The sequence below is a fragment of the Myxocyprinus asiaticus genome, chromosome 49 (genome assembly GCF_019703515.2).
Source record: "Myxocyprinus asiaticus isolate MX2 ecotype Aquarium Trade chromosome 49, UBuf_Myxa_2, whole genome shotgun sequence".
NCBI classification, from domain to species: Eukaryota; Metazoa; Chordata; class Actinopteri; order Cypriniformes; family Catostomidae; genus Myxocyprinus; species Myxocyprinus asiaticus.
The window spans coordinates 4,513,251-4,532,594 of record NC_059392.1 but is presented as its reverse complement, the minus strand read 5'-3'; the positions used below and the strand labels follow the sequence as shown (position 1 = coordinate 4,532,594).

The following is a 19,344-nucleotide window of genomic DNA, read 5'->3' as shown; positions in this document are numbered from 1 at the left end:
AAAGCATAAGCTTGCGTACAGGGTACGAAACGGCTTTGTAAGTTAGAGTTTAACACTGAGACTGAAAAATCCCACACTGGTTACTGGTCAACACCATAAAAACATCTACTCCACTTGCGCGAGGCATTCGAGTCACTAGGGAAAATCTCTGACGAAGTGCACTAATTAACTCTCGACGAACCAAAGGGTCTTTCAGCCTCTGTACGTCCGAAGAGCTGTTTCCGATGTCAACGTAGACATCGCAATTAAAACCCCAATCCACCCCAATTATATTTACACCAGTTCTCTGACCATCGTTACTCCAATTATAAAATAAAGACCTGACCAAACAAGACAAAAAGGCAGAGCATATATATATATATATAATTTATATCTATATATAATACACACAAATAAAATACAGTGACTGTGTGTATATTTATATATATATATATATATATATATATATATATATATATATATATATATATATATATATATATATAGTTATTTTCCTGTTTAGAAAACATATCTTTTAAACGAAAGAATTCCTTTTTGTGAGCATGGCTTCGTATCTTCAAGTTAGCTGAAGACAGTGATCCACATCTCAAAGGTCCTCTTTGTATATCTGCAGAATGTACACTATGTACAGGTTTGCATCGTCACCAAGTGAATTAGTAGGTGAGGAGAATGCAAGATGCATGAAATATTCTGAAATAGTCTTGTAGCCAAACAGAAATATCGGTTATGTTGGGACCGATCCCCTTGGCTCCCAGTCCATAAGAACAGTCCCAGAACATCCCTGTCCTTGACTTCTAGTGCTCCTCATGTCCATCCGAGTGTCGAGTATATGTGCGACGGCTCATGAGCGAGGTCTGGATGCCGGTTCCCAGCGATTGTCCAGACATTCGAGCGATGACCCCAACAGTGCCACCAGCTCGGCACTGATTTCCACCAGATCCAAGAGTTCCTTGCTGTCGGGCATGAATCCCTCGAGCTCTTCCGGACATGAGAACAGCTGACTGAGAGAAGCCTGCTTGTAGAATTCCGCCTCGGCAATCGTCACCACCTCGATGTGCGTGAACGTGGCGCGGAAAGTTCTGGCAGACATCTTCAGACGCTTGAGAACATCGGAGAGCAGCAACCAGTTTCTAGGTCTGAAAAAAAAAAAGATGTAGAGATTAGTTTGATGAATAATGTTCCTTATTCCAAAGCAAGCATCCCTATTACTACTGCTAATTCTTTTGGGGATTTAGGGATTTGATCCAAACCCTAACCCCAAGAATACAAGTTTGGCATGTAACTCATCCTACAAATTTGTGTTACAGATATAAATGATACCTCAAATTATGCAACTTGCTAGGGAAAGGGTAACTTCTATTTTTTATATGATCCGACTTATCAGATTTTCACATGGCAGATGATAAAACGGGCAAAAATTCCATAGATTTAAATTGAAGTGTGCTAGGATATCAGAAGCAGTGTTTCAACTATTGGTCCAAATAAGGGCATGTTAGTGCGTGCCAGGGCCAGATGCGTTCCCTCTGTCACTTCCGGGGCTTCATCATGTCGATTACCCTTGGACCAAAGAAGGCCAACAGGGGATTGAGGCAGGGTCAATGTCAAAGTTGGACTTTCGCTTTCCAACAAGCAAAGACCAAAATAATTCAACAAACGACAGCTTCAGTCTCCACCATGTTCATTTCAAGTGCTAGCTTGTCTCAAAAGTCTGATATCTCAGCTTGAGCTTTCCTCTTGACGTTGGCGTATTAAGGGCAATTTTTAGGGCAATGCTGTGGGGCTATTGGCCCGGTGGTGGAAATACAGATTGATTGGTCCCGGCTGACCAGTTGATAGCCCTGGCTCGCACTGGCCCAATAGTGGAAACGCTGCTAAAGAGGTATAGGCTCTTTGCACTTGAACTTGATTGTTAAAAGACCAAGGCCCAGTTGCAAGCAACACTTACAATTATATTAGCTATAATTGTAAGTGTAATGTCACTAAGGATTTTCTTAACTTAAGGGTTGGTCTTGACTCAGACTTGACCAAGGTAGACTCGAACTCAACACTACCGCATAAACACCAAGGCTCAACATGTCAGAGCATGGGCATAACTTATCTAGATATTTAAAAGCTAGCAACAACCAACACAAGACAAAACACGCCTGTACACACACTGTGTCAAATGCCCTTGCCCTTGCACACACATTCAGATAAATAAGGCAAAATTTCACAAAAATTCTTAAGGCCTTGCTCAGAAACACAATAGGTTACACACACACAAAGAATTTAGACCAAGCCTGTCAGACACACACACATACACACAGCGAGAAAAGCAGTAAAAGGCAGCACTCAATCGATGGCACTTGAAGAGGTCTGTGGCTCTTGCGGAGCGCTGAATGGAGTGAGAAGAGGGAAAAAGAGAGAGAGAGAGAGAGAGAGAGAGAGAGAATGAGAGATGGAGGAAGAGCGGGCGAGCAAGCGAAGGGGGGGAGGTAATGTGAGGAGAGCAGAAAGCCATTAATACTGCATCAGCCAGCAGCGTCTAGCGAAAGAGAGCGAGCGAATGAGAACGGGGTGGGGAGGCGGCCCGGAGACAAGCGCAGACTGAAGATTATACACGACAGTGAGCGCGGCAGCTGAGCCTGAGAGAGAGAGAGAGCGAGCGAGCGGAGCGTGCTAACAGTAGAGCGAGAGCGTGTGTGGGAGGTAATTAGCTGTGTCTGTTTAGCAGCGTGTCACTAGACTGTCTTTCTCTCTCTCTGTACTCACACTGTTTAACCAAAATGGGTCTTGAGTCTAAACTAATGTTGTCACTGACTTTCACGTTGCTGCCCAACACTATGCATTCCTGTCGGGTACACATCTGCCCAAGGTACGAGTTCAATTTCGATGAAACTTTGGCAAACAATTAGCATTTACCTGTTTGTAATTGCTATTTCTGTAGCTGAATTTCGAATTAGGACAATCCATTTCAATCAGAACAAAATGGCATCATGAAATCAGTTGTGCGATCTTCGATCTTTAATCTGTAGTAATTAGAAACCATTTGGATCAGTCTGGATAGTACACTCACTAATTTGGGCCGATGTCAACAGATCTACCTAGAAAAGTAGGTAAGTTCAAAGGTCAGCTTTAGGCTCTTACCCCTGTGAGAGCGAGACCTGGATGTTGTAGCACGGCAGCAGCGGTCGGTCTGAGAACTCAAATTCGAACACTTCTCTCTGTTCGTCCTCATCTTCGCCAGGGCCAGGAGGGTTGGCCAGGATGTCATAACCGGATGAATCATCACCAGGCTCTGTTAGTTAGAGAGATGAGGATTGATTAGAAATGTGAGACAGGGTGTGAATTATGGAATCTCACACACATACCCTCCCTCTTGCAAGTGTTTCAAAGAGCTTCCAACAGATTCTGCTCCCATGATGTCCCAATGGATTCCCCTCCCTCCCACCCTCTCCCTGCTGGATTCACGCCGAGACATGCTTTTCCGAAGCTTCTCTTACGGCGCTCTCTGTACGTGTTCTCCTATTCGCACTCTCTTCCATTAAGCGCCACTGCGGGAAGAGCTGTGAGTGTGTGTGTGATGCCACTTCACTCATTCGTGCGCACTAGCGGAACGGCATACACCTCGGAGGAAAACACAGACAGAACAGAGTTGTCTCTTTTCCCCGAGCTCCCTCGCTCATTTTAACAGTTTGGGTTTTTCCGAAGCAGTGCGTCTCAACAGAGCAAAGCTCCCAAAAATAAATATGCAGCTCCCTTCCACACCTCCCTGCACTCCTGGTTCTGTTATTCCAGGGATCCCAGGGAAAATGTGCAGTAGCACTGGGTTTGTTTTCTTGAGCTGGAAACAGGCCCGGTCACACACGGAGCGATCTGCTGATATACAGCAGCCCAGGGAACACGCACTACGCACTAGAATTCATTTTAAAAAGAGCAATAAAAAATACAGCTATCCATTTATGCCCCATGGTGTTGAATCAACCTCCTAGAGGACTGAGGGATTTTATAAAAAATGTTGTTTTGTTTTATCTTCTAGATTTTAAGCTAATATCAGCCTAATCTGATGCTGATATAAAAATAAATAAATAAATAAAAGGTTTATATTGGCCGATACCGATATGGCGACCAATATATCGGTTTAAATAACTGATATTTAGCAGTTTTCTTTTCTGGTTTTGTGGCCTAAAACCAATATAGAATTTCCAATAATATATATATATGTACACTCTATCCTCTTCAGCACCAGATTTGAAGCAAATATCGGTCCAAACACTCCGATACCGATAATAACAAAAATTATTACACTAATCACTGCCAATATGGTCAGCGATATATTGTTCCATGGCAAACAGACCACAGTCATCAAGCAACAAAGCAAAGTTGACACTTTTCTTTTGTTATTGTAGATAACTGAAATGATTACTGATAAATTACGTTTCGCATCTAAGAAAAAGAATAAGATTTACACTAAAACTTCAATCTAATGAAGCTTGTATCAGCCAAAAAAAAAACTTCATAAAATACTGTTTTGCTTTTAAATTTTTTTACATTTAGCTTTTAAGCTAATATCGGCCTAATCAGACTGATGCTGTTAATAAAAAACAAACAAACATTATATTATATTTGCCAACACCGATATGGTGACCGATATTTCGGGCTAATGCCAGGGCGCATAGACCACAGTTACAATGCAACGAAGCAACAAAATGACAATGTTTGTTTTTTGTTATTGCAGATAACCAATATGATTTTCAATATTGTAAATCTATATTGTTTTGCATCTTTTTAAACTTCAATAATTTAATCTAATAAAAAAAATTCTAGCCATTTTTGATTTAAAGCAAACATCAGAGAGAGAGGGAAGTTAAGGTAACAAAACACATTGCAGCATTTTTTTGTTTTTAGATCAATGACCATCTACAAACATTGACGATTCCCACTGCGATTTACCCTCAGGTATTTGCCCATCTCTCTGTCTGTCTGTCTGTCTGTCTATCTGTGTGTGATTTATCTTTCCCTTTGTTTCTTTCAGCTGTTACTCTGGGAGCATTGTGTGTGAATTTGTGTTTGTTTGAGTGTGAAAATGTTACTCACCACACACTGCGCTGCCATAAAACTCCCAGTACACACCAGGATCATCGTCTGGTCTGCCCTGCAGGTCAGCAAAGTAATCTACAGAGAGAGAAAGAAAGAATATCAATGATGTAAACAGGAAATAGCTAGGAATGCATTAATAGACCATTACAAATTATTAGCTATTCTAAATCTATACTTTTTGGTCTCCTTTAAAAGCAACAACACACACACACACACACACACAAAATAGCGAGATATATGTTGTTATATGTATATAGCGTTGAGACTACAGCTCCAATCTAGAATTTTAGCTAATACCAGCCAATTGGTAAAATAATTACATAAAAAAATAAAAGATTGAATTTGTTCAAATCTGATTTGATTTCCAACCATATAAACTCTACTGATAATTTCAAGAAAACACTAATATTAACCCATACCGATATGTACCGATATTTTAAAATTGTATTTTCTGGTTGTTTTGGCCAAACACGTATATAGAATTGCTGAGTTTCACAATACATCTCCAATCTAGAATTTAACCTAATATCGGCACATAGATACCGATAATTTAAAAAACTATTATATTGGCCACTAGCAATACGGTCACAGATATTTCGTACCAGAGCAAACAGACCACAGTCACCAAGAAACAAGCTGGCACTTTTGTTATTGTAGATAACATATATTATTTTCTTTTAAGAAAACAAAAAAACAAAATTAACAATCTAGAATGAGGCTGATATCGGCCTGATATTAGGCGATACCGATATTTCATGCAAACACCAGGGCAGACACACCACAGTCACCAAGCAACAAAGTAACAGGTTGACACTTTTGTTATTGTAGATAACATATATTATTCCCAATATTAAAAATTATGCTGATCTTCATCTTTTAAGAAAACAAAAAACAAAATTTACACTCCAACTGCAATCTAGAATGAGGCCGACATCGGCCTGATATTAGGCGATACCCATATGGTCACCGATACCGATATGGTCGCCAATATTTCATGCAAATGCCAGGGCAGACACACCACAATCACCAAGCAACAATTTTCTTTACTAGTTGGTATAACCAATAACCAATATAGAATTACCGATATATCTGTACAGTGTCATGCTACAGCTCCAATTTAAAATTGAAGCTAATATCAGCCCAAACACAATGATATGGATAGTTAATCATTGTATTGTATTGTACTACCAGCATAGTCACCTTCGTACCAGGGCAAACAGACCACAGTCACCAAGCAACAAAGTAACAAGTCAACACTTTTCTTTTGTTATTGTAGATAAGATATGATTCCTGATATTATAAATTGCACAGTTTAATAATATTAAACATGTTAATATTAGGCAAAGCCGACATTGGTCACCGATATTTTATACCAAGGCAAACAGATCACAGTCACTATGCAACAAACTAACATGTTGACACTTTTCTTTTGCTACTGTAGATATGATATGAATCCCAATATTATAAATTGCATGGTTTTGCATCCTTTAAGAACAAACAAGAATTACACTACTATTCCAATCTGGAATAAAGCCAATATCGGCCTAATAACACTGATGCCAGTAGTAAAATAAAGATGTTAATAATAGGCAAAACCGATATAGTCACCGATACCGATATGGCCACCGATATTTCATGCTAATGCCAAGGCAGACACACCACAGTCACTAAGTAACAATTTTCTTTTCTGGTTATGGCCAATAACCAACATAGAATTGCCGATATATATGTACAGTGTCACGCTACAGCTCCAATCACAACAATACCGATCGTTAATCACTGTATTGGCCACTACCAACATGGTCACCTATAAATCATTTGATATGGTTCCTGATACTATAAATTGTGCTGTTTTGCATCCTTTAAGAAAAAACAAGATTACTCCAATCTTGAATATAGGCAATATCGGCCTAATAAGACTGATGCCAGTAGTAAAATAAGATGTTAATATAAGGTGAAAACATATATGGTCACTAATATATCATACCAGGGCAAAAAGACCACAGTCACTAAGCAACAAAATAACAGGACAACAATTTTGTTATATAGAATGCAAAGGCTCTACGATTGGGTGTAAGCACTTGTGGTTGCACGTTCAGATGCCACGTTCGATAGGAGCAACATTTGCAAGCACAGCCATTAACTATTCCACCCAGAGAGTGAGCGAGAGAGAAAAAGAGAAAGAGAGAGGGTGGTTGATTAGAAGGCTCCCACAGAGGGGAAACAAATTTGGGGAGGGTCCGTAAATCAGCGCAGCAGACAGCAGAACGGGACATGCCTACTGATTTACACACACACACACACACACACACATACACATACACACAATATGATGGCCTGCGCTTCCAGGCAGAGTGCTCTCCTGCCTCATGAACTCATGCATAATCAAACACACACACACAGTCAGTACGAACCTTCACCATGTGACTGCATTGCCCTTTAACTGGCAGGCCTGAAGCTAATCCACACACAAACACACACACACAGTATTAAGATAGCTTTTGAGATGAAAGAATTTGCGTTGGCTGTCGAATTGTTTGCGCTGCCCTCAAGTACAGCTTCAAACTTTCAGACCATTAATTAAGTTGTGCCATGAAAAACATAACTAATTTTGTCTTCGACAAAGAGAGAGAGAGAGAGAGAAAGTCTATCTATCTCGTTTGATCCGTCATGGTGCGGCTGTGCTCGGGTGAGCGGGGTCAGTGTTAACATGCATCATAAAAACCTGCTAGTCTCTTTTCATTCAAATGTCTAACCTTGAGTATTATGACTTTACCTCAATAGAAATAATGTTTGCACAACAGCAGCAGCAAATAGCACAACCACAAGGTCAGCTCTTTAGAAAACCTGATTATTGCTGAACTTTGCTAACAACCAAAGGTAAATATTTCAAGACACCATGAAACGGCTTGACAGGCACAATTTTCACAAAATATTTTGAAAGGCTCATCGCTTATTTAAAAAAACCCATAAGGCTTTATTTAAGTGACAACCATGAAACGGGATTTGCTACTTGCTTGTCAAAGGCAGGTGGACACTCATTCTAGACAGCATTTTTTGAACTCTCTCAATCTTTATAAACAAACAGAAAACGCTTTTGGGTAAATGCACTTATAATACGAGATTAGCAAGCAAGCGTGCAACTCCGCAAATAAACGTTGAAAACAACTTCCGAAAGTTTCGAAAGTGTAACCATAGCACTTAAATCTAACACTGAAAAAAATTGCTGGTTTTACTTAATTCAGTTGTGGACATTGGTTCCACACAATGAAAATTAGTTTCTCTGATGTAAAATTATTATGTGGGCCCTACTCAAATAATTTGTGTAGTGAAAACTTAAATGAATTGAGTTAACCTAATTTAAATTCGATCTGCTGAACCTTGTAACTTGTTGCTAGTTAGCAACACACACATTTGCATATGATATATATCTTTTTGTGACAAGGATGGTGCTGTTGATTTTAAAGATCCCCAATCAGTCATTATACTGATGATCCCTCAGTACTTGCTTCATGAGAAAAGCAATACACACTGATCTTTCAGTAGTAATGTACCCAACCTCAACCCAGGGCCAGCCCATGGGTTTGTGGGGCCATTGGTGAAATTATGAAAATGGGCCCCCCAGTGTGAAAATTGTCATAACATTAAAACATCCATAGAACCACTGCAAATGTGATGAGTGGGTTTTTTTTTACTTATTTTTTAGATAGAAAGCACTAAAAAAGAAGCACTATTCTGTATAGCTCGGTAGATGACAAATAACAGGTCCAATATCTTTTTTTTTTTTATCTTAGGTTAAAATGCACATGCATGCGTAAGGGAATATGTGTATTTTACGTGCTGTGAGAAGTCGCCATTTTATCGCATTTTTAGTCGCTATTTTGATCGCATTTTTTTTCTAGAAGTACAAATAAACCAGTGTCTCAGTTAATATGAGGTTATGGAAACTGCAAGATAATTACTGGGTAACATTTTACAACAAGGTTTGCATTAGGTATCATTAACGTTTATTAATCTTGACTAATGTCAATTTATAAAAATACAATTGTTTATTGTTTGTTCATGTTAGTTCACATTGTGTTAACTTATACAATTGCTAATGTAAAAATGGACTAGTATATGTCGAAATGAACATTAACCAAGATTATTAAGTATTGTTCATTGTTTGTTCATGTTAACTAATGTAGTTAACTAAAAGTTGGCCAGAATGTGTTTAAAAGTGAATAAACATTAAAACATCAGTAAAAATTAGGTAACTACAGCAATGTGGGGGGGAAATTATGTATAAATACAATTACATATTTCAAATAGGGCCTACAAACACAACACCTTGAAATATATTTATATATTATATATTGTGGGATGGGCCGGCTCTGCCTCGACCTAACCATTAGCTCCACTCTTCTCCACAATGGTAACCTCCAAAAAACAATTTGGAGACAGGAAGTATATGACAATAATATATTTGCATGGGGGTGCCTGGGTAGCTCAGCAAATAAGACGCTGACTACCACACCTGGAATCCAGGGCATGCTGATTGACTCCAGTCAGGCTTCCTAAGCAACCAATTGGCCCAGTTGCTAGGGTGGGTAGAGTCACGTTGGGTTAACCTCCTCATGGTCGCCATAATGTGGTTCTTGCTCTCGGTGGGGCGCGTGGTGAGTTGTGTATGGATGCCGCAGAGAATAGTGTGAAGCCTCCACATGCGCTAGGTCTCTGCGGTAACGCGCTCAACAAGCCATGTAATAAGATGTGCGGATTGACGGTCTCAGAAGCGGAGGTAACTGAGATTCGTCCTCCGTCACCTGGATTGAGGCGAGTCACTACACCACCACGAGGACTTAGAGTGCATTGGGAATTGAACATTCCAAGAAAAGAAAAGAAAAGGGGAGAACCCCCCCCCCCCCCTCCCCCCACAAATAATAATAATCTAAATAATATATTTGCAAATCTGTTTGGTGGTAGCTAGCAACAAGCTGCAAGGTTCAATAGAGTTATTTGAACAGATACAATTTGAGCTTGATTATGTTAGTGGCGCAGAAATGACACTTTTCAGCTTTCAAACAAATAAACAAATAGAAACCAACAACAGCCCCATCAGGCTAACAGGTGTTCATAATACTTGATTTACATAGCTCCTAAACTGAAGAATATGGTCCACATCACAGCAGACACTTAAAGCCGTTTAAAATCAAGGACTTAAAAACCTGCTGCTTTATTTCAGAGCAGCCCATGTTTTATCTCAGATGACCGTTCGGGCTCAGATTAGACAGATTACAATTCAGATTTTTCCAGATACTGTTGTGCGAGACATCCCATACACCCTTCAAAACAGACGCACCGCACAAGACCAAATAAAGACACGCACACGTATAAACACACACACATAATCTCCTTTCAGTGGAAAGCTGATTTGCCAGTGCTAAAGGCTTTTCCTCCACTCCAGCTGTTGCTTAGTAACCAGATAGGCAAGCGGAGCCGCGGAGCCGAACACTCCACCGCTATGGGAGGGGAATTCTAGGGATGGAGGCGGAAGAGAGAAAGAGCCCTCTTACCGGACAGAAAACCCTCCATTATGTCGCTGTGGGTCATCTTGAGTAAGCCGCGGCCAGAGTAGGTAGCTAGAGTCGGATCGGCACCATACGATAGCAACATTCGGACCACGTCCAAATGATCATTTTCCACTGCATCATGGAGAGGCCTGTTGGAAGAGAGCGGAACATTTTGTCAACCAATAAACAAAATAGAAACAACAGTAATTTGACGCGACATTTGAAATGCATTTAACATCACAATATAACATATTCTGAGTGTACATTTTGCACAAATCAATGAAGAAAGGGACGATTTTACCGAATCGATCAATTCGATTGGACCGCCAGTGTTGGGTAAGTTACTAAAAAAAAGTAATCCACTACAAATTACTAACTACTTCTCTAAAATTATAATCAGATTTCTTTACTGATTATTTAATTGAAAAAGTAATCACATTACTAATGAATTTACTTTTAAGTTACTTTCTAAAACACATTAAAAATAAATTTGTTTTTCCACTCAACAAATTCAAAATAATGTCAATTTTCTTCTTGTTCACCGTCGCACACCATTTAGCTGTCACAGAAACGCACTACATACTACACATAAATATTTTTTTTATATTTGTAACCCAAGTAATATACTTAAAAGTAATTACTTTCATTGAAAGTCAGTAACTGTAATCTGATTACAAGAATTTAAAATGTAACGTGTTACACTACTTTTTGTGCCTAAAAGTAATTACAATACAGTAATTAATTACTTTGTAATCGGATTACATACAACCCTGTTGGACCGCAAATGTTAGGCTGTGATATTATTGGTTAATATTTCATCATATTAACTGTACAACTTATGTTACTTCAGTAGAAAAGTTGAACTTCTAACCTTTAGTAGAAAGTTAGTACATTTTGATGACATCTAAAAACATTTTGTTTTTAAAGTAATGTGCACTGATGAATTGTTCACGATAAGTCCAGGAACATTAATACGTAAATAAGTTATATTTTCAATTCTCCACCTGGCAATGGTTTTAAAAAAATATTACACTGAATTTCTGGGGGGCCTGTGTAGCTCAGCAAGTAAAGATGTTGACTACCACACCTGGAGTTGCAAGTTTGAATCCAGGGCATGCTGACTGAATCCAGTCAGGCTTCCTAAGCAACCAATTGGCCTGGTTGCTAGGGAGAGTAGAGTCATGTTGGGTTAATCTCCTCGTGGTCGCTATAATGTGGTTCGCTCTCGGTGGGGCGTGTGGTGAGTTGTGCGTGGATGCCGTGGAGAATAGCGTGAAGCCTCCACACGTGCTAGGTCTTCACAGTAACGTGCTCAACAAACCACGTGATAAAATGCGCGGATTGACGGTCTCTCAGACGCGGAGGCAACTGAGATTCGTCCTCCGTCACCTGGATTGAGGCGAATCACTATGCCACCATGAGGACTTAGAGTGCATTGGGAATTGAGCATTCCAAGAAAAGAAAAGGGGAGAAAACCCACCCCCCCCCCAAAATAATAATAATCAAAATAATAATATATTTGCAAATCTGTTTAGTGGTAGCTAGCAACAAGCTGCAAGGTTCAATAGAGTTATTTGAACAGATAAAATTTGAGCTTGATTATGTTAGTGGCGCAGAAATGACACTTTTCAGCTTTCAAACAAATAAACAAATAGAAACCAACAACAGCCCCATCAGGCTAACAGGTGTTCATCATACTTGATTTACATAGCTCCTAAACTGAAGAATATGGTCCACATCACAGCAGACACTTAAAGCTGTTTAAAATCAAGGAGCGCATTGGGAATTGGGCATTCCAAACTGGGGAGAAAAAAATCCCCAAAAACTAAAAAATTAAATACACTGAATTTCAGCTCAAACAAATCCAATTACTTAATTCATCCGTAATTACCTTCATATTATCTGTTCGTATGGCCCAATAAAACACTCATTAAAAGCTGTCACTGTCATTCATCTTTCAGACAGGAATCAGCACGCTAAATTAAATTGGATTTTTAAGTGTATACTGATGACAGAGATCTCATACGTTTAATCTGCTCTTTGTGTGGTAATTATCCGAGCTAAGATTCTCGGCCTCTTCTGTTGATGTAAAGCCATTTTTACAAAACATATAATTACTGACATTGAGTGTGCGCGCAAGCACATGCGCGCAAGTGTCATTATCAGTGTTGCAGGGACACACGCATGCACACACTCTCAAATACAATATTAAGAAAGCAAAGGATGTCATGAAAACCAGTCCTACCCCAAGAATATAATGAGTGCAGCGTTTTATTCCTCTATGGTTTTCCTTAGTGCAGTAATCTAAGCAGTGTTTGGAATCTTGTTTTGTTTTTTGTTTTTGTTCTTTATACTGACACAGAATGGTTTTCAAGACATTCATTACGTTAACAGTTCTTGAACGTCAATCGGAGCCGTTAATAAATTGACATCAGACTCACTCAAAAAGTTGTTCATAAAATGTAGTATATGGTGTAATATGGTTAGGATCATTTATTTGGTGCTTCCTCAAAAGCACTCACTAATGGACTCATTAAGGAAGCAGAATCGCTAAGTGGAATCGGAACCAGAATCGTTAAAATTCCTTGCTAATAATTGTATTGTGTACCTGGTGCCGTCTTGAGCGCTGCAGTTGATGTCGGCTCCGTGCTCCAGTAAGTGCTGTACGATGGAGAGCCAACCGCGGGAACAGGCCTCGTGGAGTGCGCAGTAACCCGCATTATCACGATGATTCACATCGCACACTTTATTCTCCAGACAGTACAAAACCACCTCCTACAGCGAGAGAGAGAGACTACAGTTACTATGGCACAGCAAGGAATGAAATTCATTAAACACCATTAAAGAGTGCAGAGAGTGAGACAGGTAGCAGGCAGACAGTTCTGTCCAGAGCTGATTATTGATGTGTGAGGTATCTGGGTTTTTACAAGCGAATCCTGCCCAGAGCCTGCTGTTCACTTTTTATATGAGACGTCTGAGATTGCACAGACAAATGTGTGTGTGTTTCTGACTATAAGATGCAAGGGTATAGGAACAATTCGTAAAGTAGAAGGGACTCATTAAAGCAGTGGTCATTCGCAACATACAAATTGATTGAAAAGTAGGCTGTTATTACTGACTAATGTTTTCCCAACCCAAGCGATCATTGCTACACCCTTAACAGGAAGATATCAACTTCCACCAATATTTTCAGGAGCAAATTCATGCATTCCTGATTTCGTTTTATTCTACTTTTTATTTATTTTTTGCCCCCTCAACAAGGTTAAATTGCCAATCTGTGATCAAATTGAATATGTCTGTATTTGTATTATTAAATGGATTCAAAACAAAGAAAAATACAATTTCTTCAGTTTATTTTTAATTTAATTGTCAGAATATAAATATTCAGACATTTTCTGGACTGCTCAATAGGGAATCCGGAGACTAGGATTGCTCAAAATGGGAACTTGAGGTTTTTGGAATTATTTATTAATTTAAAGTTTGATTGTGACTTTAGAACCCAAAATAGGGACACCACAAGAACAAGTTGTAAAGATCAACAGAAAAACTTTGTAATTCTGCTAGATTGCCATTCACACACTAGATGAGAATATCATTGAAACTGTCCAAAATAACTAAGAACCCTTGCAGAATTAATTGGAGAGTTCTTCTGTAAACTCAGATTAAAAGGAACTCCCTCATCCATCGCTGCGAGCCTATTCCTAATAGACAACGCAATGAAAACAAACACACACACAGATGGGTTTGAGAGGGGAGGGCTGGTGGCCTCTCGGTGCTCAGACGAATGAGGGCATTATAATTCAGAAGTCATAGCGCTCACACTTCAACCCTGGCAGCATCTCAGAGAGCCCATTCAACCCCTCCCCTGACGGAGTCGCACAGCGGTACGACCCGCCCCTCGCTGCTGCCAGCAGCTCTGCCTCGCGCTTCCCGCAGGCTCCGTATCCAGGATACAGCATGCCGCCGGCACGAATTCAAAACAACGAGCATTTAGCAGGGGGCGCCGAGCCGTTAACGAGCCCAAACGGGAAACTCTCGCTCCACCACAGACGTTACCGTCAGCTGGGACATGTGAACCAAAAGCACACGGAAGGTAAAAACACACACCCGCTATGCTCAATTACCGAAAGTCAGCCGTGGTTGAAGGGAGAATTTCTCCATTTCCGTTTATATTTCCATCGCCTCATTCCCTTTCCAGTGAGGTTTCTCGCACTCTCCTGCCTCAGGGACTACCTCAGTGGGGATGTTTGTAGGCAGGAGAGCAGAGAGTTACATTAAACAGACGATAAAGCTGTTACAGAGCCTAGAGAGCAAGAGTTGTCACTGACTGTCCCTCAGAACCACTCTTTGCTGTAGTGTTTCCTCCCCCGCTGTCCCTTGCTTAAATGACTTCAAGCTAACAACTGCAATCAATGCAGAATTCGAGACACTTAACCCCTTCACATGAGCAATGCCGCAAAACAAATTTCAGGCCAGCTCAAGACTAAACCTAACATGCAACTATTCTACCACAACCTCAAAGTCTAGTCAACCCAAATCTACATCATAAAGAATAAAAGAGCAAGAACTACACCTTGTGTAGGGAAATAAATAGAGACAGACAGGAAAAGAGACAGGAAAAAGAAGGGGAAGTTCTACAAAGCAGACCTGAACTGAAACCAGTCTAGGTCACTGTTAGTCTGTAGTCAAATTCTGATGTTGGTATTACTTTGGCCTACGTAAAACCTGTGCTTCAAGTTTAAACTCACATCTTGAATTTCACAACCAAAGCTGTAGGATTCTTAAATTCTGTGACCATCAACAAAAAGCTATAGAATTCTGAGTTAGGGGAGTTCTAAAATTCTCAGGCAGATGATAAAAGAGTTTTAAGGCAGTCGATAAAGATTACTAGAATTCTGAAACAATAGATAAAGACTTCTAGATTGCTGAGGGAGTCAAGAGAGTTTTAGAATTTTGTGGCAGTTGAGTTCTAGAATTCCGAGGCAGTCAATAAAGAGTTCTAGATTTTTAGAGTGTCAAGATCAACTGACTTAAAATTCTAGTATTCTTTTTCAACTGCCTGAGGACTTTAGAACTTATGAATTCTAGAACTCACTTGACTCTCAAATCTAGAACTCTTTATTGACTGTCTGAGAATTGTAGAACTCATCTACCGCAGAATTCTAGAACTCTTGACTGCCACAGAAAGAATTATTTATCAACTGTCTCATAATTCTAGAACTCTTTATGAACTGCCTAACAATTCTAGAACTCATTTATCAGCTGCCTTAGAATTTCCCTGCCTCAAAAATCTAGAAGTCTTTATTTACTGCCTCAGAAATCTAGAACTCTATTGACTGTCTCTGAGTTCTAGAATGCAACTGCCTCTAAATTCTAAACTCTCTTCAATGCCTCAGAAATCTAGAACTCTTTTTTGACTGTCTCAGAATTCTAGAATTCTTTATCAACTGCCGCAGAATTCTAGTGCTCTCTTGACTGCCTCAGAAATCTAGAACTCTTTTTTAACTGTCTCGGAATTCTAGACCTCTTTATCAACTGCTGCAGAATTCTAGAGCTCTCTTGACTGCCTCAGAAATCTAGAATTTTTTATCAACTGTCTCAGAATTCTAGAACTTTTTATCAACTCCCTTAAAATTCTAGGATTCTTTTGACTGCCTCAGAAATCTAGATCTATTGACTGTCTCAGAATTTTAAAACGTAACTGCCTCAGAATTCTAGAATGCTTTATCAACTGCCTTAAAATTCTAGAACTCTATTATCAGCTGCCTGGGAATTTAAAACAATTCTAAAAGTTCTAGAATTCTGAGACAGTTGATAAAAAATACAGATTTCTGAGGCAGTCAAGAGAGTTCTATATTTATGCGGCAATTGATGAGTTCTAGAATTCTGCGGCAGTTATTAAAGAGTTCTAGAATTCTGAGACAGTCAAAAAAAAAAAAGAGTCAGTCAAGAGAGTTTAGAATTCTAAGGCAGTTGACTAGATAAAAGTTCAAGATTTCTGAAACCATCTATAAAGAATTCAAAAATTGAGGCAATTTATAAATGGTTCTAGAATAGTGATGAAGTTGATCTTTTTGAGTTCTAAATGAATGTTTTTCAAGTTTGACCTGTGGAGCCATGGCTTAATGATCCTCTGGCTACACACAGTGCTGACGAATGTTCTAATTTTACACATAACTCAGGAAAAAACAGCCTTCAGAAGGAGTAGATGTCACGTTGCCTCAGAAAGTGAGAGAGAGAGACAAAAACAACAGTGAGAGAGCAGAAAACAACAACAAATACAGGATTTGAGGAGAGGGTGAGCGAGAGACAAAACTCCCTCAGCAGGGTTTTTAATTGAGAAAGAGCCATGGCTGGAGTGGGAGTTGTAATAACAGAGGGAAAAGGGTTGAGGTGGCCTCCTCACAACAATGCATCTTTAATGGATCAGGAATTTTACCTGACATCCTGACATGTTTTTTATAATTCTAAAAAGGCAAAGAAGTTCGTGAAGGGTTTTGGTTAGTGCATATAGCTATATTAAAAAGACAAATATATGGTATGTCCTCAAGTAGCCAAGAAAAAGTGTGTTTGTCAGTTAAAGCCTGTGTCCTGCTATTTGCTCAGGCTTGGCAGACAAAACGGGGTGTGAACACACACACACACACACACAGTTCGCTGGCTATCACACTTTGTTGGTTACTAAACTACAACATATTCTTCACACATAAACGCTATTAAAAGTGTTTTTATGATTAAATAATTCCTGTTTCTCAATCAGATTGGTTTTCTAATTTAAAAACATCAGATCACAAACAATCGGAGAAGGAATTTAGCACAGATTGAGCTGCGGTGAACACATGCGACAAGCTTATTTAAGGTCATAGCCTGTGTTTTGTGGTCACAATGCAGATCAAAAGATATGATTGCACACGAGTGCACAAAACGCATGGAATATTATTTTGTGCGTGGCCTTGAGCGGACAAGCCTGACTGATGGACATGCTCATGCAGTCAAGTGTGGAGAATACGCCGGTTTTTCCACTTGCGCTTGGTTAATGCATGAAATGCAAGCCAAAATTACTCAATCACGCACAGAACCGCTCAAAGAGGCCCAGGAGTTTCATCAAACCAAGAACGGTTTGTTTTGAAGCTGTGTGCTCATGAGAAAATGGAAATGAGAGATAGAGAGAGTGAGCAGAGCGACATGCTGTATGTATGTTTACCGCAGTTGCACTGGGACCGAGACGGAATGCCACGATTAAGTGTGTGAACTCTCTCTCTCTCTTGTGCTCCCTGACACATACTCGCGCAGCAGCTGTGTTGAAAGGTTCAGCCGCGCAGTCATGTCATATTTCAGAGCTCTGGCAGCGCCGCGGAGCAGCTCGTGGCTTAACACACTGGCGCGCACACACATAGCACGCTGGCAGCTCAGCGAGAAGCTTGCGGCTTATCTTGCACACACACACACACACACAGCGAAAGAGTGGCTTCCTGTCTGAGAAAGGAGGGGGGACGGAACAAACGCAAGACTAGAAAAACAAGCCGCTGTGGACTGACAGCAAAAACACACACGGACAGAAGGCCTGTCCCCACCTGCTAAGGGCCAACATGAGGGCCTAGAGGGGGAGGGGAATGAGTGATCAAGAGAGAGAGAGAGAGAGAAATTAAGAGGGCGGGAAGGATTATGTTTTATCTCACTTCCTCTTACACACAGACACACATATGGCACACAGATCGGCGCCGAGTGCCCTCCGCTGCGCGATCCGCTGCTCCCCTGCCGTATCAGCGACGCACGCACGGCCTTTAACCGATGTCACAAAGCGCATTTATAAAGCCATTAGAGCAGAATTAGACCCCGAGCGCCGGCGGGGAAATCACAAAGCCCTGCGTCTCAGCAGTAACGAGTGCCCACGCTCTCAGCAAGTACACTACCAATTCCACGGCTAGTGGAACACTACAGCTCCCTCTAATCTTGGAAAAACTAATCTAGAAAAAAAAAATGTTAAGCCATTTGTAAACTATTTAGCTATTAGTAAAAATAAAGTTGAGCTATTCATGAACATAGTTTGAACAATTTGCAAAAAACAGTTTAGCCATTCATAAAACAGGTTTGCTATTCGCAAACTAGCTAGTTTTGCTATTCGTATACAGTTTTGCTATTAGTAAAAAAATTGTTGTGCTATTTGTAAACAGTTTCTTTATAGTACAAATAAAGTTGTGCTATTCGTTAACATAGTTTTAACTACTTGTAAACAAACAGTTTAGCTACTCATAAAATAGTTTCCCTATTCGGAAACTAGCTAAATCGTTTAGCTATTTGTAAACAGTTTTGCTATTAGTAAAAATAAAGTTGTTCTATTCGTGAACAGTTTTAGTTATTTTTGTTTTATTTTATTTTTTGATCCCCTTTTCTCCCAATTTTGAATTCCCAATTCCCACTACTTAGTAGGTCCTCGTGGTGGCGCAGTTACTCACCTCAATCCGGGTGGCGGAAAACAAGTCTCAGTTGCCTCCGCTTCTGAGACCGTCAATCCGCGCATCTTATTACGTGGCTCATTGTGCATGACACCGCAGAGACTCCCAGCATGTGGAGGCTCATGCTACTCTCCGCGATCCACGCACAACTTACCATGCACCCCATTGAGAGCGAGAACCACTAATCACGACCACGAGGAGGTTACCCCATGTGACTCTACCCTCTCTAGCAACCAGGCCAATTTGGTTGCTCAGGA

General features: G+C 40.1%; 1 protein-coding gene across 5 annotated transcripts in view; it reads right to left on the bottom strand.

Moving 5' to 3' along the window:
- Nucleotides 1-433: 433 nt before the first annotated feature.
- LOC127438121 (BCL-6 corepressor-like) overlaps nucleotides 434-19,344 on the bottom strand; it is a 53,796-nt gene continuing 34,885 nt past the window's right edge. For 4 of the 5 annotated variants that reach the window (XM_051693407.1, XM_051693406.1, XM_051693409.1 and 1 more), the window contains 5 exons: nucleotides 13,240-13,406; nucleotides 10,635-10,780; nucleotides 5,077-5,154; nucleotides 3,127-3,277; nucleotides 435-1,136 (listed from right to left, as the gene is read on the bottom strand). In XM_051693407.1, coding sequence (XP_051549367.1) covers nucleotides 842-1,136; nucleotides 3,127-3,277; nucleotides 5,077-5,154; nucleotides 10,635-10,780; nucleotides 13,240-13,406 — 837 coding nt within the window. In that variant the 3' untranslated portion in view covers nucleotides 435-841. Of the gene's footprint in view, nucleotides 1,137-3,126; nucleotides 3,278-5,076; nucleotides 5,155-10,634; nucleotides 10,781-13,239; nucleotides 13,407-19,344 lie in introns of all 5 variants that reach the window. The other variant, XM_051693410.1, reaches the window with a different exon arrangement.